This window comes from Myxocyprinus asiaticus, chromosome 48, assembly GCF_019703515.2.
Source record: "Myxocyprinus asiaticus isolate MX2 ecotype Aquarium Trade chromosome 48, UBuf_Myxa_2, whole genome shotgun sequence".
In the NCBI taxonomy this organism is placed as follows: domain Eukaryota; kingdom Metazoa; phylum Chordata; class Actinopteri; order Cypriniformes; family Catostomidae; genus Myxocyprinus; species Myxocyprinus asiaticus.
The window spans coordinates 5,750,149-5,773,725 of NC_059391.1; the positions used below are offsets into that span (position 1 = coordinate 5,750,149).

Consider the following 23,577-nt stretch of genomic DNA (forward strand, 5'->3'; position numbering starts at 1 on the left):
TTAACCTGTATTGAACCCGGAATATTCCTTTGAGGACATGAATGAGAATTAAAGGTTTGATAAATCTTCTGAGCGGAATTACTTCAAAAGGAACATAAATTACAATATTCTAATATAGTCCAATATAGAAAAGCCCAATATTTAATGGAGTAAATAATAGTGTAAAATAGTGCATGCATGTCTTATTTTACCGAAAATATGATAAATACAAAGTACTCAGGAATATTCCAATAGCACTTATAAGCACAAACTACAAGACTCAAACTCATTGCATTTGATGTTTTGAGTTGGCAACTGCGTAGTAAACGATAAAGATTCTTTCAGTGTGCAAAGGGCACCAAAACTTCAGTCTTGTAGTGTGCACTTGGCTTTAACCACTTTTTTCTAAATAAATGTTGTGCATGTAAACATGGTCATTCATTAAATCTTGAGAACTTCCTGAATAAAGCAGTAATATCGATCTAATAAATCTCACCTTTGACCATTCCAGAATGCAATCCAGGCAGAAGTAGTGTTCACAGGCCTCTGGGGTGGCCACCGGCTGCTCGTGGAATGAGTTCAGGCAGATGGGGCATTTCTCAGAGTCCTCATCTGAGCTCAGACCCGCCGCATCAGCCAGTACATTCTCTACAGCACCTTCCAGGACCTTCCCAGAGTCCTCGTCTGGAGATTTTTAAAAAATCAGCAAGTTGTATGCTTTGTTAGTAGCTGGAAAATAATTAGAATGATGTTGAATAATTCTGGGACTAATACAACACAAGAATTTAAACATTTGGTCACAGGTCAGTTTTGATATGGTTACGGACAGCAGGGGAAATTTTTGAATACAAATAATATTACCATAATAATGCGTATTAAAGACAACAAATTTGTAGGCTTATCAGCTTTTAAAAGGGAGAAAACACTTCCAATATCTCAACATATACTGACATGTTCAATCAAACTCTTTAATATTTTAGCAAATTCATCTGTCACTTTGTAGAAGCTAGTCAAAATAAGCAGATTGCTTGACATGCCCTCATCCTCGAAAACCGTAATATATATACACATTTAAATGCTTGATTTCAAGAACACTTTTTATTTACTTTTGTACGATACACAATTTTGGTACTGTGCTGGGTCACCACTTAATGTCTAAACAGTTGACGATCACTGCTTTACAGTTTAGAAATACTTACTGTAACTACAAACATGATGCTATGAAACAATATCTTACTTTCACTTTCATCCTCCTCCTCATCTTCCTCGTCCTCTCCATTTAGAACTTCCTCCTCCTCCTCACCATCTTCATCATCATCTTCCTCACTGTCTGTTTCTACTTCTTCTGATTGGCCCCCATCTTCTGAGATATCCTCTGAATTATGATGACAGGCATCAAAGTGTTAAAGCAAAATGGGTTTCTCACGCAAAACATATAATCTTTTGACATATAAGAGGTGATTATACTATAAACACATACTGTAAGTTTCAGAACTCAAAACTTCAACAAAAAGAGAATTTGTTAAAACCAAGCTCGTTCTCTACTACCTCCACATTGTGATGTCACACTGTGGGAGACATCTGCATCAGACCAGTGTGCGTGTATGTGCGTTAAATCTCTTAACACAGGCAGAGTGCATTTTATTACAATTATATTAATGCATATTGTTCATTAAATTTTTTCCCCAAATGAAAAGCATAGTTTGTTGAAGTTATCTTATTCTGAAACTGTTCTTGGTAACGTTTGTGAATAAAATGTGCATTTTAATTTACGAGTAAACAGATACTCATTTTTTTGTGGGTTAGGGTACTCGACTACTTTATTACAGAGCTCTGCATTTTGTTGCCAATACCAGACACTGTAGTGTCACTTAAGATTTTAAATGCATGTGTTGAATCCTTAAATAATTTTAAGCGAAACATTTGTGGGCACTCTCTTTTTTGTTTTTACAATCGTATCATGAAATTTGTCTATCATTACATACCTAGTATCCAGGTATCCATGTTTGAACTTCTACTCTTGCTGATGCATCATGGCAGATTAAGTTTTATTTACCAAAACATTTTGTATTTTGAAAAGGCAGCCAAAAAGTGTTGTGATACAGAGAAATGGCTCGATGGACACCAGGTTTTGTCATTGTTTTATCAATAGAGTTACATATGGTGCATCTAAAAAATCTTATTTATTAACTGTTGGCCCTCCAGTGGTTTTCTGCCTGTCTAAAAGAAAGGATATTATCTGTAAATTTAGGTAATGTTTCTTCTATGTCAGCTCAATTACAGTGTGGTGTCCCTCAAGGGTCGATTTTAGGACCCTTGTTATTTTCACTCTATATGTGTCCTCTGAGCTCTATTTTTCAGAAGTACAGCATATCTTATCACTGTTATGCTGACGATTCCCAATTTTATTTCCCAGTGAGTGTAGACAAGAATTGTTCATCTGAGAACGCCCTAAATTCCTTAAAAGATATTAAACATTGGCTGGCAAAACATTTCTTACAATTAAATGAAAGCAAAACCGAAATTCTGATTTTAGGTTCCTCCGTGTCCTCCTTACCTGGCCTGGTTGCCCAGTTAGGTCCTCTGTCATCGTACAAGATCATGTGAGGAGTCTTGGAGTGATTTTAGACTCCTCGTTACTTTTCAATAAGCAGATCAGTGCTGTTGTCAAGGGTAGCTTTTTCTCCTGAGATATATCACTAAAATAAAACATTTTCTTTCCCATAAAGACTTGGAAATTGTGATCCACTCAATTATTACATCAAGGTTAGACTATTGCAACTCATTGTACATTGGTCTGCCCCAAACTGCATTATCCCACCTACAGCTAGTTCAAAACGTGGCAGCTAGGCTTTTAACAGGGTCAAGAAAGAGGGATCACATTTCCCCAGTTTAGCATCTTTACACTGGCTTCCAGTGAAATTCAGGGTCGATATAAAAATTCTGATTTATGTCTACAAGGCACTATCTGGTCTCGCACCCCAATATATCAGTGACCTTCTACACCCTTACTCCCCCACCAGAGCGCTCAGGTCTTCTGATCAACTTTTATCAAGGGTTCCTCATTGTCGCTATAGATCTAAGGGTGACCTTTTCTGTGATAGGTCCTAATCTCTGAAACAGTCTCCCTTTCCATGTGAGGTCAGCTTCATCATTAACCATTTTTAAATCTTCTTTAAAAACATTTTTATTCTGTAGCTTTTGAATAAATCATTGAATAGTTTGAAATGGATAAATACACGATGTTGTATTTATTATATTACATTTTATATTTAACTTTAAATCAATTTGTTTTTATATCACTCTGTCATTATTTATTTGTTTGATCTGTAAAGCACTTTAGGTCAACTTCTGTTGTTTTTAAATGTGCTTTATAAATAAAGGTTGACTTGAACTGTTAGATCTCGAGCACAACAAACATTATTAAAAACACTTATTTATATATATATATATATATATATATATATATATATATATATATATTCTTTTTTGGGGGGGGGGGGTTTCGCCCCTTTTCTCCTCAATTTGGAATGCCCAATGGTCCTTGTGGTGGCGTAGTGACTCGCCTCAATCCGGGTGGTGGAGGACGAATCTCAGTTGCCTCCACGTCTGAGACCGTCAATCCGTGCATTTTATCACGTGGCTTGTTGAGTGATTTACCGCGAAGACCTAGCACGTGTGGAGGCTTCACACTATTCTCCACGGCATCCACGCACAACTCACCACGTGCCCCACTGAGAGCGAGAACCACATTATAGCGACCATGAGGAGATTAACCCAATGTGACTCTACCCACTCTAGGAGACCTGGCTGAAGTCACTCAGCACACCCTGGGATTCAAACTTGCGACTCCAGGTGTGGTAGTCAGCGTCTTTACTCGCTACCCAGCGAGCTACCCAGGCCCCCCAAAAACATTGTTATATTGTTTTGTTCATAATTTTTAATTTGGAAATTTCCACAATAAATTAAATGTATTAAATGTCACATAATAAGAAATTAAATTTATTTTATTTTTTAATCGGGGAAAAAAAAAAAACATGAAATCCTTTGCAATCTATGTGCATATGGATTGCGTGTAGGCTATATATATTGTCTTTTAAGTTATAGAATTTCACAATGATTTTTATTAGTAATCTTTTCTCTATGTTGTTGATGCAATCCCATATACTAACCGTCATCAGAGATTATGGACATGGCAGGTCTTTTGCCTTTTCCATGGGAGACATTCCTGTTGATCAGCTCATCTTGGCTGTCCTCTTCGTCCATGGCTAAGCATCAGACTAATCTAGATCAGTTTCACCTGCAGGGTGCATACACATTACACAACATATGAATTTCATATGCAAGTACCAACATTTAACTACAATGAAAGTGCAACAAAATAACATTTAAATACACTGGAATATATCAGACAAATCTACTAAATGAGTCTGGATATCTTCAGCAGCACAGACAACTACTAAGGATATTAATACAGGTGGCCTATATTGCATTGTCTGAGCAAAATGTGATCTTAACATCTTCAGATCAGCAACTTGACAAATCCCTGCAACTATCTCTTCATTTCATATCTGCTACCTCAATGTGTTTTTACTTTGCAACGAAACAACTGAACTACTTGTTGTATTAACTGTTTGTACAACACGTCTCAATGCCTTTAATTTATAAGTGTGACTGTATGAAAATCTAATGCAAACAAGTCTCGATTCTTTAGTAATATCCTAACACAGACAATATTTTGAACTTGATGCTAACGGCTAACACCAGGCTAGCTAATAAAACACGCAACCTGCTTCTTTTGATCAACAAACGAGAAGGGTTTCAAACATGTAAACGCTTCCAAATTAACGCCGAAATGTCATTATTTTTAGTATAATTAAACCTTAAGGATATGCATTAAAGCTAACGCGCTAGCTGTGTTTCTCGCCCTTTAGTCTAAATGTAACTAAACAGCTATTTTTGTTTTTATTCACATCCAGGTCGTATGAAAAACAGCTTTTATAGGCGCTAAATGTCTAATTTATTGAATTCATCAGGGAGCTTATATGTTTGAGTATTTGTACCTACCCAGGAAGGTTGTGTTAGACATTATTTGTGTTTTGAAGTCCACACTGCGTTTGACTTTGACACTGCCAGTCTGAGAAATGACGAATCCTACTATGGCGAAGCATTGGTTCATGAATATTCATTACGTTCCGTGACGTTCGCCCTGTAGTCCTTAAATGATTGGCCGAAAGTGGGCGTTTGCCAGCGAGGCAATTTTACGAATGAAACCTACTTGGGCGAAGGCTTTTGTGTTATGAATATTAATTAAGAACGTTACGAATTCAGACAACATTAATATTCATGACGTAATATCGGAGAAAACGATGGCCGAACGCAGTCAAATCACAAACCGTTCAACCATTCGTATGGCGTAATCTTTTTGTTTGCATTTTGGTTAAATTGGCTTAATTTTCTAGCCCTCAAAACAAAGTGGCCTCTGATCAGATATTATCCAGTTATTTGAACTATGTTTTGCATTAGCTGATCTATGCACTTTTCAAATATCTTTTCTGGTAAGTTTCGATACATTTAGGGCACATTAATCAAACAAGTGCTTTCATTTTAAATTTATTTAGACAATAAATCAATATAAATAATGTCCTAAATGAGGCTGACCGCTGTAACTTGTCGACATTCATTCATTTATTGTAAACCTCACATTTAATTTCTTTGTAAAGCACATAGAGCTACTACTTTTATGAGAATATTTTTACTATTATTTTTATTATTTTTTTACGATTAATATATTTAATATTTTTAGAAAAATTATTTTTATTATTATTATTTTCCGATTCATTACATTATTATGTATCAGTAATATAATAATGTGTTATTAAAATGTATATATTATTGTATCTGAATCACAGTTTTATTTTCAAATTTAAAACACTACCACTATGGCCAATAATCAGGTTAGTACGGAGCCCCTTATAGGACAGTGAGGGAATTTACTGAAATAGTTTTTGTGCTTCCTCGCAAGACATTTTGCATTCCCACACGATTATTTGGGTTCTCTCGCAATAAATTAACCATGGTTTTACTATAGTAATATGTAGTAACCATGACTATAGCAAGCATGTTTTTTTTATTTATTTATTTTTTATTAGCTATGGTTTGTATAAAATCAACCATTTTACAACATTTACTGTAGTATCGAGTAATCATTGTACTATATTGTTGTAATCATGACTGTTGTAACCAAAGTTAATCTTATGGTTAGTACTACAAATAAATTACAGTAGTAAAACCATGGCTAATTTTCACAAGGGATAACCATGATTTTACTACAGTAACTATAGTTGAACTGTGATATTTGTAGTAAAACCATGGAACCAAAAAAAATTATGATTTTTATTACCACAGTTTTTATTTTCCTGGATTATTAATAAGCTTTTACTAAAAAAATACCATAGTTAAACTATAGTTACTATAGTAGAATTATGGTAAATTTTGTGGTTACTATGGTTCAACTATGGTTACTGTAGTAAAACCATGGTTAATTTATTGCGAGGGAACCCAAAAGAATTACGATGGAATGCAAAACTACTTTAAAAAAAAAATTTCCTCCCTGTCCTCTAAAGGAGGTCACTTCACACGGCAAAATTCCGCAGGCGAAATACTGTCATCTCAATGGGAATTTGCGCGATCGTGAATTGTGTAAGTTTAAGTTTGATGAAATTTGACAGGTGTATTTGCGTTTACCCATGTTTCCATTGATCATGGAATAAAATGGGGGGGGGGGGGATACCTCCCTCCTCCGTAATCTACGCCCATGCCGTGCCATAAGGCAGTGGTTTTTAATCTGGGGTCGGTGCTAGGGAGTCTGCAAAAATATTGACATTATTACCGTTTCTTTCTGCAATCATTAGATTAATCATAAAGTATTTTATTGAATTGACAGCCATCCTAAGAAATGAAATAAATCAGTTTATAATTTCATATATTATATTTTCAAAAAGGGTTCGTAATTCACTTTTCTTTGTGAAGCTGATATGATACAACATGTATTGTTTTATTGTAAATATATATATATATATATATATATATATATATATATATATATATATATATATATACAATTTTTATTATATTTTTTTCTTATTATTATTGAATTGAAATGTTTTTTTCTAATTCTAACATTACTCAAATGTAAAAAAAAAAAAAAAAAAAAAAAACTTCTCTAAGGAGCTCCGTAGTTACGCATTAAACTAAATTCCACTTTTCGCGCCATCTCTCTCTCTCTCTCTCTCTCTCTCTCTCTCTCTCTCTCTCTCTCTCTCTCTCTCTCTCTCTCAGCATCCTTCGTACGTGCATATTCACACTAGCTTCATGGCTTTACCATACACAGGCGAACAGAGTTCAACCACTTTTAATACGCGGGTGGAGCTATTTTTTCTAAAAACATGTGAAAGCATTACATATGTGGCTCAAATGGGCAATTTTAGCTCACAAGCCTCTTTCAAAAATCAAAGCACAAAGAATATGGGGTAAATTATTAGAAGTACCACAGGAAACAGGAAAATGAGCGAGTCGAAAATGGTTCATTCCTAAAGCACGACGTGCAAAACCGAACGCGCCGCACCCCGCTATTACTCGCAGAAAATCCGCCAGACCGTTTGATAGTCAAAATCCCGCCCCTCCGACGCTGTAATTCGATAGTCCCCTTTAAGAGGCGGGCGTTTTGCGGAATTAGCCGCTTTCTATTGGCTGGCTGTCACGTCAACCTGATTCTTATTTGCATAAGCAGGTCAGGTTGCAGTTACAGGGGAGTGGGCAGGGTTGGGATAGCGCAAGTGAACTGAACTTCAGCGCTGCTGTACTGTACTATCCTCAATGTGGTACTTTATTGAGAAATTAATTTCTTTGATCAAAACGTGTGTTTTAATAGGAGATCGCCGAGGGGAAATTAATGGGTTTATTTTAAAGTTGAGGTGAGTAACTGTGACTTTTGCTTGAAATTTCTTTTAAAATTATATTTATTAATTTATTTCATAAACATATGACGTTGCATGCTAACAATCTTAAATATTTTCTTTTATTTACTGCCTTGTGTGTTCTTGTGAGCAGTCATATATAGATATATAGACAAATGTACATTATATTATCATTGATAATTTACCGTCAGTCATGTGCTGCTTTATTTATATTTAAAAACTTATTTCAGATGTTCTCCACATGACTGAAACATTGACAAATTCATAGCTCATATCATTATGTATTTCAGTAAGTCCAGGAACACCAATAACTGTGCTGAATATGCACAAATGGAGCATGAATGTTCACTTGAGATTTATATATTCAATTATTTACAGTGATCCTTCTGGTTTCCATGCTTCCCTATGGCATCAGATCAGAATGGGTGATTTCTGAAAGCAGGTAAGCCACTGACTAACGCACATTGCGCCTATTCTCCATTCCACTGTGCGTGTGACAGCGGCTAACCAGCTTTTGGATGTGTGTCTGACTTCAGCAGCCATGGGAATGCATCACCGGATCGTGGATACAGTGCATGGACACTTTTGGTCTTACTGTAAGCCTTTTGTTTCTCTAGCTCAACTGGTAGAGCATTGCACTATCAACCCAAAGGTTATGGGTTCAAATCCCACACAAACACAAATAGTATATCTTGTATGCACTGTAAGTCGCTTTGGATAAAGGCATCTTCATCTGTACCATAAATGCTCTCATAGTACATGGAGGATGTGAACATCCTTGTGCAACACTGATTAAACTCTCTAACTTGTTACTCTAGTTAATCTGTTTCTTATTACTTGTGAGTAGCAGTGGTGGCGGCAGCGGCGTAGTGGGCTAAAGCACATAACTGGTAATCAGAAGGTTCCTGGTTCAATCCCCACAGCCATCACCATTGTGTCCTTGAGCAAGGCATAAATGTGTGTATGCAATTATTTTGCATGTAACCATGCAAGCTCTGAACTTTTGAACTTGTACAGTTATGCAAGTCCAGTTACAGTAGCTGAGGGTGTGTGACAGAATGAAAAAAGTAGTAGATTACACATATCTAACAAACATAGTCTAGTCCTATTTAGCTGTGTTTGTTATTGCAATGTGACCATTAATGTTGTTTTCCATTAATTTTTGGAATACCCCAACACTGACCCCCCTCACCATTCTAAACATATTGGAAACATTGTTTTTCCATTCATTTTACAAAATAATAATTGAATTCCATTTAATTTTGATCACCATTTTCGTTTTTTTTACTTGCCAATGGTGCCGTGCTGTATATGGAAAAAAGTAGGGGGAAAAAGTAGGAAAAATAGTCAAAATATCTTTATATTGTCAAAAAATATCTTTATATTCTTAATCAAATGGTCAGTTAGTATAGAACACTTGGATTCAGTTAGGTTCTGACAATTTTATACATCTACATACTTGTGTTACTCGCAAAAATATAAATTAGAATGTTTGAATTTAATACAAGCAAGCTTTTTATCAATACTGAAAGTCTATATTACAACTTGTTATGGCATGTTTTATTGTTATGAAATTGGTACCATACGCTCCAACACTAAGCTTTCAAGTTTTAAACATTATTTTAATTAACGTTAACGTTACTGTACATCCCAGAGACCTTGTTTTACCTTTCATTTACAAAATACAAATTAAATTCACTTTCATTTTGATCACTATTTTCAGTTTTGGTTCATTTTTACTTGCCATTGGACCCATACTTGGAAAATAACTGTAAATTGTCAAAAAATAAATAAATAAAAATAAAATAAAATTGGCCATTGGGGTAGAATACTATAATTCAATCTAAAAAAATAAATAAAAAATAATTTCCTATATCAACATTCTTGAATTCTGTGACTGTGAAGGACACAAATAAATTCCTGAGAAAAGGTTAAATAATTACTAATGTTTGCGTTTAATATAAACTCAAACTAAAACTAAAAGTATATGCATATTACAGGGTGTGGTTATACAGATTTGATAAAGAAATTGGTAACATGCTTCAACATCAAATTTTCAAGTTGTAAAAAATATTTTTTAGTACATTTTATGTCAAATACATCTTGGAAACATTGTTTTCCCATTCATTTATCAAAACAATAATTAAATTCGCTTGAAATTTGATAACCATTTTCAGTTTTGGTTCATTTATAATTGTCAAGACTGCTATACATGGAAAAAGAATATTAAATTGTTTATTTTTTAAAATAACAAATGTCTTTATAAATTATAAATGTATAAATTAAATTGTCCATTGGCATACCACTAGAATTCAATCAGGCTTTTAAAAATGTCCAATATCAACATAATTGTGGGACTGTCCAGGACACAAAACATTCCAGAGAAAAAATAAAATAAATGGCAATGTTTGTGTTTAACATGTACACTTTTTATTATTTTTAGCAACAATAAAAATCCAAAGTTTCTACTACAAGTTTTGGTTAAACAAATAAATTGTAAGCATGGTCCACCACTATAATCATTCAAGTCCAGTGTTAAATTGTGTTGAATCCATCTGAAAAGCTGTCCATCACAGTCATAATCGACTGTTTTTGTGGATTAAATAACTATGCCAGAGGTAAACATTCATTGTGAGTGAGAGGTGTTGTGGGCTGTACTAATACTGTTAATGGTACTGACCCACATAAAGGTATTCGTCCCAGATTAGAGACCAGCTATTTGATGTGATTCAATCACTTTGAACCGGAGTTCTTCTGGGTGTGATAATACCCTACAGTGGAATTCATTTATGATAAATAAAAATGTTTATTAAACTCCATAATCAAACCACTCCTTTCCTTTATTTTAGTCACTCTTTAAAGGCCCATTCTACAGTTATAGCTGTATATGTTTACTACTCGACCAAACATCTAAGCTGCAAGTAAATCTACCAGGTGTAAAGTAAATGGGTGCTTGCTTCATTTTTACATCTTAAGGTGCCATTTATGCATAAAAAGCAGTAAATTCTTAAATATTATATATATATATATATATATATATATATATATATATATATATATATTTATATATATTCTTAAAGGACTAGATTACCCAAAAAAGAAAATTCTCTCATCATTTACTCACCATCATGCCATCCCAGATGTGTATGACTTTCTTTCTTCTGCAGAACACAAATGAAGATTTTTAGAAGAATATTTCAGCAATGTAGGTCCATACAGTGCAAGTGAATGGTGACCAGAACTTTTGAAGAACTTTGAAGTGATCCAATCAGTTTTGGGTGAGAACAGACCAAAATATAACTCCTTTTCACTATAAATCTTGACAGTCTCCTTGACGATTGTGATTTCTATCTTGATTACAATTCCTAGCACCGCTCTACATCTGTGTCAAGCACTTGGAAGTGTAATCGAGCATAAAAGTAATACAATTACTTTTAAGCTGCCTTGCCTTTTGAAGCTTTTTGAGTTTTGGTCACAATTCACTTGCATTGTATGGACCAACAAAGTTGAAATATTCTTTTTTTCATTTGTGTTCTGCTGAAGAAAGAAAGTCATACACATCTGGGATGGCATGAGGGTGAGAAAATGATGAGAGAATTTTCAATTTTGGGTGAACTATTTCTTTAATGTATGTGTATGCTAATTGAATACTAGTATTCAATCAGGTTTCAAACATCTGCATGTGACTGTGCAGGACACGTCTTTCTGTCCACATGAATTCATTTTTATTCATCTTCATTCTTATGATGAAGCCGTCCTTATTTAATAAACAGATAACACCTGTTACATTAGACTTTTTCTTTTTTTTTACAAACAGAAATATTTACGTATACTTACTTAAAGGCTTGATTTTAATAGACTGATCACTGGAAGTATGTGATATGTTTTCTTTATATTTCTGCATTTAATATATTGTCTATCACACCATATGACAGTTCATAACCCAGTCGTTCTTAAACATGTCAGACTTTTGGAGTATACCATGCTTGATCAAATCAGAGTTCTGATAAGAGATTTATTAAACTGACACAAATATACATTACAATTGTAGACCCGTGATCCTTGATCAATGATCATGAAATAATAAAATAAATATTATAATATTTACAATATACTGCATGCATTTTATTTATAAGCAATATCACACAGAAAGAGTGCTATATGGCCCTACATCAACACAATGTCATTTTGGTAAAATTTATCCTATTTTCTCAGTGAAAAAATAGCCGCCTGAGTGGGGGTATTCCTCCCTATTTCGCGGCAGCAGGTGCGTAAGAGTTATGAACTATTGAAACCACAATCTCCTCATGCTGAAGATGTTCATTTAAAGCTGTTTAAAGCTATTTTCCAGCTTTAGTATTGTAGTAGTAATCCCAGCGATCACGGAGTGCAGATGAATGAAAACACTGACTGAGTGACAGCGGTGACTCCCACAACACCTCAACGGGCTCATATTACACACAAAAATGGTCTTTTGTCGCCACCTGCTGGCTAAAGTTTTAATGTCACACAGAAAAATTAAAAGACACATACTGCAACTGTTTTATACACTGCCTGGCCAAAAAAAATGTTGCATACTCTAATATTTCGTTGGACCGCCTTTAGCTTTACGGCGTGCATTCATTGTGGCATTGTTTCGACAACCTTATGCAACGTCACAACATTTATTTCTGTCCAGATTTGCATTAATTTTGCCCGAGATCTTGTATTGACGACGGAAGAGTTGAACCACTCCATAAAGTCTTCTCCAGCACATCCCAAAGACTGTCAATGGGGTTAAGGTCAGGACTCTGTGGTGGCCAGTTCATGTGTGAAAATGATTCCTCATGCTCCCTGAACCACTCTTTCACAATTTGAGTCTGATGAATCTTGGCATTGTCATCCTGGAATATGCCTGTGCCATTAGGGAAGAAAAAATCCATTGATGGGATAACCTGGTCATTCAGTACATTCAGGTACTCAGCTGACATAATTTTATTGCCACATAACGTTGCTGAGCCTAGACCTGACCAATTGAAGCAAACCTAGATCATAACACTGCCTCCAGCAGTATAGTGGCACTATGCATGACAGTTGCATCGCTTCATGTGCTTCCCTTCTTACCCTTTTCCATCGCTTTGGAATAGATCTGGACTCATCAGACCACATGACCTTTTTCCATTGCTCCACAGTCCAATCTTTATGCTCCCTAGCAAATTGAAGTTATTTTTTTCCGATTAGCCTCACTAACAACAGCTGTTTAGTCCCAATCCTGTAAGTTCTCATTGTATTGTGTGTGTGGAAATGCTCTTCATTTCAATATTAAATGTAGCCGTGAGTTCTGCTGTTGATTTTTTATGATGTGACTTCACCAAGTTTAGTGATTTCCGATCTTGATCATTCATGATTTTTTCCGACCACATTTCTTCCACGAAGCTGATGGTTCCTCACTATCCTTCCAGGTTTTAATAATGTGTTGGACAGTTCTTAACCCAATTCCAGTGATTTCAGCAATCTCAGCTGTTTTCTTTGCTTAATGCATGCCAATAATTTGCCCCTTCTGAAACACAGTATCTTTTACACGACCACAAGATACGTCTTCCGAAATGGTTGTTTAAGAAATGAGAAGCTACACACTGCATCAGTTAGGGTTAAAAGAATCGTTGCCAGCTAAAACATATTAATCACTGCAATAATGACCCAATCATAGGCTGCTTATTTAAATCCAAATGGCAATTTTTTTTTTTTTTTTTTTGGCCAGGCAGTGTACATCTGTGCTGCTCTTACACTTTAGTTTAGAACAGCACGGACACAAGTGGAGTGATACAAACAGTGAAGTGTCCGAGTGCTGATGTGCTGAAACATCAGTATTCATGGAACATCTCTCGTCCAATCAGATTCGAGGACTGGAACTAACTGTTGTGTGTGTGTGTATATATATATAATTTTATAATAGGTTTTAAAAGGCTATTTTCTATTCTTCAACATTTATGCCACTGGTCCTTGAATCTGATTGGATGAGCGGCACTGAGATCCTCCCTATTTGCATCTCTCTGCTTGTCTGTGCTCGCTGCATGGGGATTTTGATTCATCGCTAATTTTGATTTCTTTTATTGATTCAGTGACCACTTCTGTGTTACATCTTTACGCCAGCAGGCGGAGACAAATTAGTGTCTTTTCTGTAATGAGTAATTTATTCAATCAATGACTGATTCTCTCTGCGTCGCTGAAATAATGGAAGTGAACGGTTCATTCAAAAACACAGATTCGTTACAAAAGAAACAGCACTAGTTCAAAGCCAGGGTGCAGAGACTGGGAGTTGTGCTTGAAAGTTTGGCTTCTTTTGGAACTACTTTCACTGGGTGGAGAGGAAATTTAAGTCTTTCAATATTTACTCTCATTTGAAGAGTAGAAACCATATGAGATCATCATGATGGCGCCACGGGTGGCTGCCTCGGTGTGGAGCTCCTCAGTTCTTTTGTTGTTTTTGTTTGTTTGTCCTGTGTTTAGTAATTTTTTTTCCAGTCAGTTTTAACAGAGATGAACTGCTGAACATTCAACAGCATATACCAGACAATCTTTTCCCGATTTTCGAATATTCAGACGTTTTGCTAGACAATTTAGGTGGAGGCGCCGCTTTGCTGTTCAAGAGACGCAGGCGAGGGAGACGAGCCGATGTGCTGGTCAAACTCCGTCGGCACGGATTTCGAACAGCACTGCCGAGTATTCATCTAGCGAATCTCCGCTCTCTTCCTAACAAAACAGACGAACTACATCTCCTCACCTGCACAAACAAGGACTTTTCAACCTCTGCTGCCTTGTGCTTCACAGAAACCTGGCTGAGTGAAGCCATTCCGGACAGCGCGTTACATCTGCCGGGAAACATACAGGGGAAACTCACTTCTAAGCACCTGTACAATCAGCACTGGTGCCCCCCAGGGATGTGTGCTCTCCCCACTACACCAATGACTGCATCGCCAAGGACTCTTCTGTCAAGCTCCTGAAGTTTGCAGATGACACCACTGTCATCGGCCTCATCCGAGATGACGATGAGTCTGCATACAGAAGGGAGGTTAAACAGTTGGCTGTCTGGTGCAGTCAAAACAACCTCGAGCTGAACACGCTCAAAACAGTGGAGATCATTGTGGACTTTAGGAGGAACACCCCAACACTGACCCCCCTCACCATTCTAAACAGCACTGTGGCAGCAGTGTGGCATTCAGGCTCCTGGGCACTACCATCTCACAGGACCTGAAGTGGGAGACCCACATTGACTCCATTGTGAAAATGGTCCAGCAGAGGTTGTACTTCTTTCACCAGTTGAGGAAGTTAAACCTGCCACAGGCGCTGCTGATACAGTTCTACTCAGCGGTCATTGAGTCTGTCCTCTGCACTTCAATAACTGTCTGGTTTGATTCAGCTACGAAATCAGACATCTGAAGACTACAAAGCACAGTTCGGACTGCTGAGAGGATTATTGGTTCAAGCACTATAAACTTCCAGAGTGAGGAAAAAGGCTGGAAAAATTACTCTGGACCCCACTCACCCTGCCCACTACCTTTTTGAACTGTTGCCTTCTGGCCGACGCTTCAGAGCTCTGAGCACCAGAACCGTCAGGCACAGGAACAGTTTTTTTCCCTCAGGCTATCCATCTCATGAACAGTTAAATTGCCCCATTGAGCAATAACTATGTGCAATACACAGTTTAGACTTTTTTATATTTATCCAACACATCAAACCTCTTCTTCCATTTCATTCCTCTGAAAAAAACAAAAAACAAAACAAAAAAACAACATTTCCACTGTACATAACAGATTGTATTAGATTTGCACTACCCATGTGTATGTATGTGTGTGTGTGTCTGTACGCATGTGTATAATTAGTTTTTTTATTTTTTATTATTATCTATGTCTTGCTGCTGTTTTTGTATTGTTTTTGTATTGTTTGTACACTGGAAGCTCCTGTCACCAAGACAAATTCCTTGTATGTGTAAGCATACTTGGCAATAAAGCTCATTCTGATTCTGATTCTGATTTATAAAGCCAGAGTGATCAAAGACACAAGTCTTTATTGTACTTAAATACTCAGACAATAGTAAAAGTTCTTGAGATAAAATCTTATGGTAATATTTTACAGTAAGTACATGGTTTGAAATATACCAAAAAGTAGTAAACATATAATTCATATATACAGTATTGATGACAGTTAATTAAGACAAAGGTTTTGAATAATACAGAAGAAAGTCATTACAAATCCTCAGCCCTGTGCTGCAGGTTTTTACTGGCAAGACGAATCCCTGGATGTCAGGACTGCAAGACACATAGAAAAGTACAATGAGTGACACTTTTGATGTTGAGTAACACTTAAAGCAACCATGAAAGGCCTCAGATGCGTTCCCATGCACACAGCAGCCAAGTGAGGACAGCAGGAAACTTCAAACCCAGAGAATGTTCAAATGTGTGTGTGTGCGTGTGTGTGTGTGTGTGTGTTACAATCTACTGTGTGCCCTGAGATCGGGAGAGTTGATAATCAGACAAACATACTGCCTCAGTTTATGTGCATATACATGACTGAGTAATGAAAGCTCTAAGGTGTGGATAATGTGTGGGCATGATGTTTTTAAAACATAATTCAAAATGTGTTGTTCTTTGGAAATAGCAAATACACAAAGACATTCCAGCACTCTTAAGTATGCTTTAGCAGAACAGGTTCACTCACAGAGTGTCCCAAAATCAGTAGTAAATCAGTACCATTGACTTAATGAACTCCACTCACTTTCATCAATGTTCTTATGCTGTCAAATTTCAAAGTACTAGTTGTGTCATGGAATAGCACATAAACCAGTCTGATCTCATAAACATTATGTGACTGTGGCAAAATGTTTGCAAAATTATATTACGTGGGCCCTTATGCATATGGCGGCAGTCCCGAGGTGAAATGTCCACTGGGTGGCGATAAAAGCGAGCTACATATCTGCTCAAACAGATGAGGTTTTAAAGGTTAATGCTCTATTGAGGTTTAAATTAACAAAGCCTACCTCCCTAACCTAAACCTTATAATTAAACCTAACCTATAGTGTCATAAAAAGCAAATATGAGATTAAAACGCAATTGCTGAAGCAACCGCATCATTTTGTGGTGCTTCATGACACTTTCAGCTCACGTGTCGACTCGCGTGCTCTTCAGGACTCGTACCCAGCTCCTTTACATCACAAGTGCAATGCTCTTATCAGCTGAGCTATCGCGCAATTTGATCGCATTTGAACAAGCGTGTATATGTAGTAATTGGTAATGTAATGCAACCATTGAAATAAGTCATGCACTATAGTAAGTGTTTAGATGTCATAAGATAGCATTGTGAGGAACAGAGCGAAAAGTAAGTGTTTATGAACTGATAATCTGCTGTTTTACTCGTGATTTGAGTGAAAGTGAATAAGTGATTGTTGTTGCAGTGTCTCTAGTGTTCATTTCACCAGGAAACTGCCATGATACATACAACAAGCCACATAAAAAAATATTTTCGCAAAAATGTTGGTTTAGTAAATGTGATTCTGAGACCAGGTTGACATAAACATTTGACTAATATAAGCCGAAGTATGAAATGTAGCAATATGAAGTCCGGATATTACATACTGTGCAAAAATCTCAACCTTGTAACAGGATGAACGATATAGTAAAGTCTAAGTAGTAAAATAGTTCATATTTTCGAAATGTTGGCGGAGCCACCCTTTCACAATCATACACACATTTGACACATTTTTTACAATTCTTTCTTTTCTGTACCGTGATCTCAATCTTTGGAGTAATAGTCAGAAAGAAGAAAATGATTTAGTCAATAATCACTTTAGTGGTTGGATCATTGACAACCCAGAACATTTTGTTCACAAACAGATGTACAGCATAAGGAGTCATGAATGTCATCGGATGTGATAATGTACCAGGATCATACAAGTTTAGCTCAATAGACAGCATACTGTGGATTACCACAGAAAATAAATCAATTTCAATTCTTCCTTCAATTTGTTAAAACAAACTCAAACTGTTTACAGTAATGCATTTACAATGGAAGTCTGTGGGGCAAGTGTAGCAAAATCAAAAAACTTGAAACCACTAATATTAATTCTTCCCTACAAAAATATGTGTTATTTGAGCTGTAAAGCTGTTTAACCCTTCCTTGGCCTTGCAGAACTTTCGGACACATTCAGAACCATTTTACAAACAGGTCAAAATGACCTGCAATACCACGGAATGGTTAAATCATCTTTTTAGTGATGGGACAACCTTTCTAGGCAAATGAACTTCTGGTTATGTTACAGACAAATAAAAATAGTTTTTACAGTAATGAATTTACAATGGAAGTCCATGGGGCAAGTGTACCGGAGGGTTTAAAAGCATAAAATGTGAAGCTCATATTCTTGTTAAAGCACATATGTTAATCCTTCCGTACAAACATGCATCCCTTTCTGATATCCTTGTGCACGTCATGTGAAAGTTACAACCTGCACGGTAATAGCAGGAGTTGTAAAGCTGGATACAAGTTTGCACAAACAAGGCTAGTAAGCAGTTTTATCGCACAAGTCTCATGTTAACAGGTATAGTGTTTAAGTCTTGTGGTTGTACATTTGAAACTTCCATTGTAAGTGCATTACTGTTAGCATGACGTTTGTTTGAGTTTACAAACTGAAAGGCATGTCAAAATTATTTTCTGTGTTAACTGACAGCATACCATGCATGCTGTTGATAAAGCTTAACTTTATTAATAAAGCTTCTCCTGTATTGAACAGAACATTTCTACACTCACTCATTCATACACAGCTGCTCTATAAATCAGCAGAACAGCTGGTGGGAATCACAATGCACAATGTGAAGACACCAAACTGGGACAGAAGAGAAGACCGAGACAAATCTGGACAGAACTCATGGGAAGTTTGTAGAAACACTTTAGTTTACATATTTTAAGTCAAGTTACATCTTCAGATGCCGAAATTTAATCCAAAATTCACATTCAATGAACAGCTTCAGCTATGATGCTCTTAGCAACTTGTGAAGATGTAACTGATCCCACTATCCCATTAACTAAAGTGTTGAGAATGGCACAGGTCATGGTAACACTTCTTTTTGAAAGGCACTTCATACTGACTTTGTAACATTGAAAGTTTTATATTACATCCACATTTACAAATACTCTTTAAAGGATTAGTTCACCCAAAAAAAAAAATTCTCTCATCATTTACTCACCCTCGTGCCACCCCAGATGTGTGTGACTTTCTTTCTTCAGCAGAACACAAAGAAAGATTTTTAGAAGAATATTTCGGCTCTGTCGGTCCATACAGTGCACAAGTGAATGGTGACCAGAACTCAGAAGCTCCAAAAAGCACATAAAGGCAGCATAATAGTAATCTATACTACTCCATATCTTCCAGAAGTGATATGATAGGTGTGGGTGAGAAACAGATCAATATTTAAGTCCTTTTTTATTATAAATCTACACTTTCACATTCTTCTCCTTTGGTTTTTACCTATTCACATTCTTTGTGCATACCGCCACCTACTGGGCAGGGAGGCGAATTTATAGTAAAAAAGGACTTAAATATTGATATGTTTCTCACCCACACCTATCATATTTCAGAAGATATGGATTTAACCACTGGATTACATTATGCTGACTTTGTGCTTTTTGGAGCTTCAACATTCTGCCCACCATTCACTTGTATTGCATGGACCTGCAGAGCTGAAATATTCTTCTAAAAATCTTCATTTGTGTTCTCCAGAAGAAAGAAAGTCATACACATCTGGGATGGCATGAGGGTGAGTAAATGATGAGAGAATATTCATTTTTGGGTGAACTGTTCCTTTAATCATCACTACTGCTGCTCTAATCAGCACATACTGTATGTTAATAGCATTACTATACAGCAACTATTTACAAATCAATTTCTGATTGAACTACATTTAAGTTGCGCAAATTAGTTTGTAAAACCTTGTCATGATGCCTTTCAGTTAAAGTGCTACAATAGTTGCATTTATGAAAAAAGGGCTGTTAAAGAGGGCCACCATGCAGGCACCTTCACGCAGAAAGGGCTGCCACCACTGGGCATGGCAGGCTGGGGTTGCGGAGCAGGGCAGGGCAGGAAAGCAGCAGGCGTCTGCGACAGCAGCTGTCACACATACACACCCTCAGGGTTCAGGCTGGACACCAGGGGGTGCTGCAGTTTGCGTGGGTGACCCAGGAACTGCTTGGCGGTGGGAGGTAGGGGCAAGTCTGTAGGTAAAATGCATGTAAGAACAGAGTTTTCTTCTGTTGTGCTGTAAAAATACTACTCTGTTTGTTTAAGCGTCCCGACATTGACTTAACCAATAGCGTGAGATTGGGGCGGGATTATCTATATGTTGATTAATAAACTCAGCAAAAAAAGAAACGTCCTCTCACTTTCAACTGCTTTTATTTTCAGCAAACTTAACACGTGTAAATATTTGTATGAATATAAAAAGACAACTAAGACATAAACTGAACAAGTTTCACAGACATGTGACTAACAGAAATGGAATAATGTGTCCCTGAACAAAGTGGGGGTCAAAATCAAAAGTAACAGTCAGTATCTGGTGTGGCCACCAGCTGCATTAAGTACTGCAGTGCATCTCCTCATGGACTGCACCAGATTTGCCAGTTCTTGCTGTGAGATGTTACCCCACTCTTCCACCAAGGCACCTGCAAGTTCCCAGACATTTCTGGGGGGAATGGCCCTAGCCCTCACCCTCCAATCCAACAGGTCCCAAACGTGCTCAGTGGGATTGAGATCTGGGCTCTTCGCTGGCCATGGCAGAACACTGGCATTCCTGTCTTGCAGGAAATCACGCACAGAACGTGCAGTATGGCTGGTGGCATTGTCATGCTGGAGGGTCATGTCAGGATGAGCCTGCAGGAAGGGTACCACATGAGGGAGGAGGATGTCTTCCCTGTAACGCGCAGTGTTGAGATTGCCTGCAATGACAACAAGCTCAGTCCGATGATGTTGTGACACACCGCCCCAGACCATGACAGACCCTCCACCTCCAAATTGATCCCGCTCCAGAGGACAGGCCTCGGTGTAATGCTCATTCCTTCGATGATAAACGTGAGTCCGACCATCATCCCTGGTGAGACAAAACCACGACTCGTCAGTGAAGAGCACTTTTTGCCAGTCCTGTCTGGTCCAGCGAAGGTGGGTTTGTGCTCATAGGCAACATTGTGGCCGGTGATGTCTGGTAAGGACCTGCCTTACCACAGGCCTACAAGCCCACAGTCCAGCCTCTCTCAGCCTATTGCGGACAGTCTGAGCACCGATGGAGGGATTGTGCGTTCCTGGTATAACCTGGGTAGTTGTTGCCATCCTGTACCTGTCCCGCAGGTGTGATATTCAGATGTACCGATCCTGTGCAGGTGTTGTTACACGTGGTCTGCCACTGAGAGGATGACCAACTGTCCTTCCTGTCTCCCTGTAGCACTGTCTTAGGCATCTCACAGTATGGACATTGCAGTTTATTGCCCTGGCCACATCTGCAGTCCTCATGCCTCCATGCAGCATGCCTAAGACAGGTTCACGCAGATGAGCAGGGACCCTGGGCATCTTTCTTTTGGTGTTTTTCTAGAGTCAGTAAAAAGGTCTCTTTAGTGTCCTAAGTTTTTATAACTGTGACCTTAACTGCCTACCGTCTGTAAGCTGTTATTGTCTTAACGACCGCTCCACAGGTGCATGTTCATTAATTGTAGCATGGAAAACATTGTTTAAACCTTTTACAATAAAGATCTGTAAAGTTATTTGGAACTTGTACAAAATTACCTTTAAAACACAGTGTCCTGAAAAAGGGACATTTCTTTTTACCTGAGTTTATGTACCTGCAGTAGATTTAGTGTGTGTGTGCCATACCATTGTCTCTGTTTTTGTCCAGCAGTTGTTGAATCAGATCCAGTTGTTCTGAATGTTCACTGAGGTCTGTACAACATTGACTGTGTGTCGGCAGGGCTCCAGCCTGCTGGATAAACTGCTGCAAATTACACTGCCTCAGCTCCTTATTCAACTCTTCCACCTCCTCCTGCTTAGCCTACACACACACACACACATACATACACACAGAGAGAGACACAGAGAGAGAGAGAGAGAGAGAAAACACACAATCACAAACAGTCTGATCTCTCCCACCATTAAAATACAGTTCATTATAGTTTTCCTAAAAGAACACATATACTGTCCATCACCGATACATCTATTTTTCTGTGAGTGTGTTTTGATCTGGACAGTTTTGGAGTTCAACAGGTTTACTTGTCAGATGTTAAACAACATTTATCAGATGTTTTTGTAATGTCTATGAGTTTGAATGTATATTAATGTGCTCTTCTTAAGATGTTTATCAAATTATTGATATGCAATAGGATACTTAAAACAACACTTTCTAGATGATGCACTTTTTCTCAGACATCTAGGCAACATACATGTGGTTCAACTTTAAAGGGACGTTCACACTGACAGCGATTTGCAGCAACAAAGTGACTGGTAGTCACTCATTTTAAATGAAAGTTGGCGATTTGAGGTGTCATGACTGTTGCCAATGTGACCAAGCAGAGTGTAGGTTAATTATCAAAAGAAATAAGAAATTATATTTTACATATAGACAATGAAGCCTATTTTAGGACCATTATGATTTTTTACATTGTGACTTTATTTTCATGACAGTTACGTATATTTTACACCCAATTTTCATTACTGCAGTGAGAAAAAAAGATGGTCATTGCGATATTCTCATTACTGAAATGTGAAGGGAAAAAAAAATTATTTCAACTGTAACATTTTTGTACAGTTGAAGTCTGAAGTTTACATACACTTAGGTTGAAGTCATTAAAACTCATTTTTTAACCAATCCAAGGATTTCATACTAGCAAACTATAATTTTGGCAAGTTGTCTAGGAGTCAGGACATCTAGTTTGTGCATGACATGAGTAGTTTTCCAACAATTGTTTAAATTTGTTTCACTTTTCCAATGGGTCAGAAGTTTACATACACCAAGTTAACTGTGCCTTTAAGCAGCTTGGAAAATGGTCAAGCATTTAGGCAAATAGCCAATTAGCTTCTGATAGGAGATGAACTGAACTGTAGGTGTACCTGTGGATGTATTTTAAGGCCTACCTTCAAACTCAGTGCCTCTTTGCTTGACATCGTGGGAAAATCAAAAGAAATCAGCCAAGACCTCAGAAAAAAAATTGTGGACCTCCACAAGTCTGGTTCATCATTGGAAGCAATTTCTAAGCAATTTCTAACATTGTACCTGAAGGTTCATCTGTACAAACAATAGTATGCAAGTATAAACACCATGCCATCATACCGCTCAGGAAGGAGACGCATTCTGTCTCCTAGAAATGAACGTAGTTTGGTGTGAAAGTACAAATCAATCCCAGAACAACAGCAAAGGACCTTGTGAGGAGGAAACAGGTAGACAAGTATCTATATCCACAGTAAAACAAGTCCTATATTGACATAACCTGAAAGTCTGCTCAGCAAGGAAGAAGCCTCTGCTCCAAAACTGCCATAAAAAAGCCAGCCAAACTTACAGTTTGCAAGTACACATGGGGACACAGATCTTACTTTTTGGAGAAATGTCCTCTGCTC

The 23,577-nt window shown here is 37.3% G+C and overlaps 2 protein-coding genes and 1 long non-coding RNA gene across 7 annotated transcripts in view; 1 reads left to right on the plus strand and 2 right to left on the minus strand.

Moving 5' to 3' along the window:
- The window catches only part of LOC127437538 (PHD and RING finger domain-containing protein 1-like), a 30,650-nt gene extending 25,535 nt beyond the window's left edge, over window positions 1-5,115 (minus strand). The window contains exons 1-4 of the mRNA XM_051692525.1: window positions 5,047-5,115; window positions 4,152-4,279; window positions 1,217-1,354; window positions 476-663 (exon numbers count right to left, since the gene is read on the minus strand). Of these exons, the coding sequence (XP_051548485.1) occupies window positions 476-663; window positions 1,217-1,354; window positions 4,152-4,245 (420 nt within the window). The 5' untranslated portion in view covers window positions 4,246-4,279; window positions 5,047-5,115. The remainder of the gene's footprint in view (window positions 1-475; window positions 664-1,216; window positions 1,355-4,151; window positions 4,280-5,046) is intronic.
- Window positions 5,116-7,808: 2,693 nt separating this feature from the next.
- Window positions 7,809-8,767, plus strand: LOC127437524 (uncharacterized). The gene is made up of 2 exons (XR_007896575.1): window positions 7,809-7,955; window positions 8,337-8,767. It is a non-coding gene; the product is annotated as an uncharacterized LOC127437524 (long non-coding RNA).
- Window positions 8,768-15,985: 7,218 nt separating this feature from the next.
- LOC127437674 (ras association domain-containing protein 8-like) overlaps window positions 15,986-23,577 on the minus strand; it is a 69,394-nt gene continuing 61,802 nt past the window's right edge. For 4 of the 5 annotated variants that reach the window (XM_051692740.1, XM_051692739.1, XM_051692738.1 and 1 more), the window contains exons 4-6: window positions 21,844-22,018; window positions 20,112-20,198; window positions 15,986-16,246 (exon numbers count right to left, since the gene is read on the minus strand). In XM_051692740.1, coding sequence (XP_051548700.1) covers window positions 16,215-16,246; window positions 20,112-20,198; window positions 21,844-22,018 — 294 coding nt within the window. In that variant the 3' untranslated portion in view covers window positions 15,986-16,214. Of the gene's footprint in view, window positions 16,247-20,001; window positions 20,199-21,843; window positions 22,019-23,577 lie in introns of all 5 variants that reach the window. The other variant, XR_007896588.1, reaches the window with a different exon arrangement.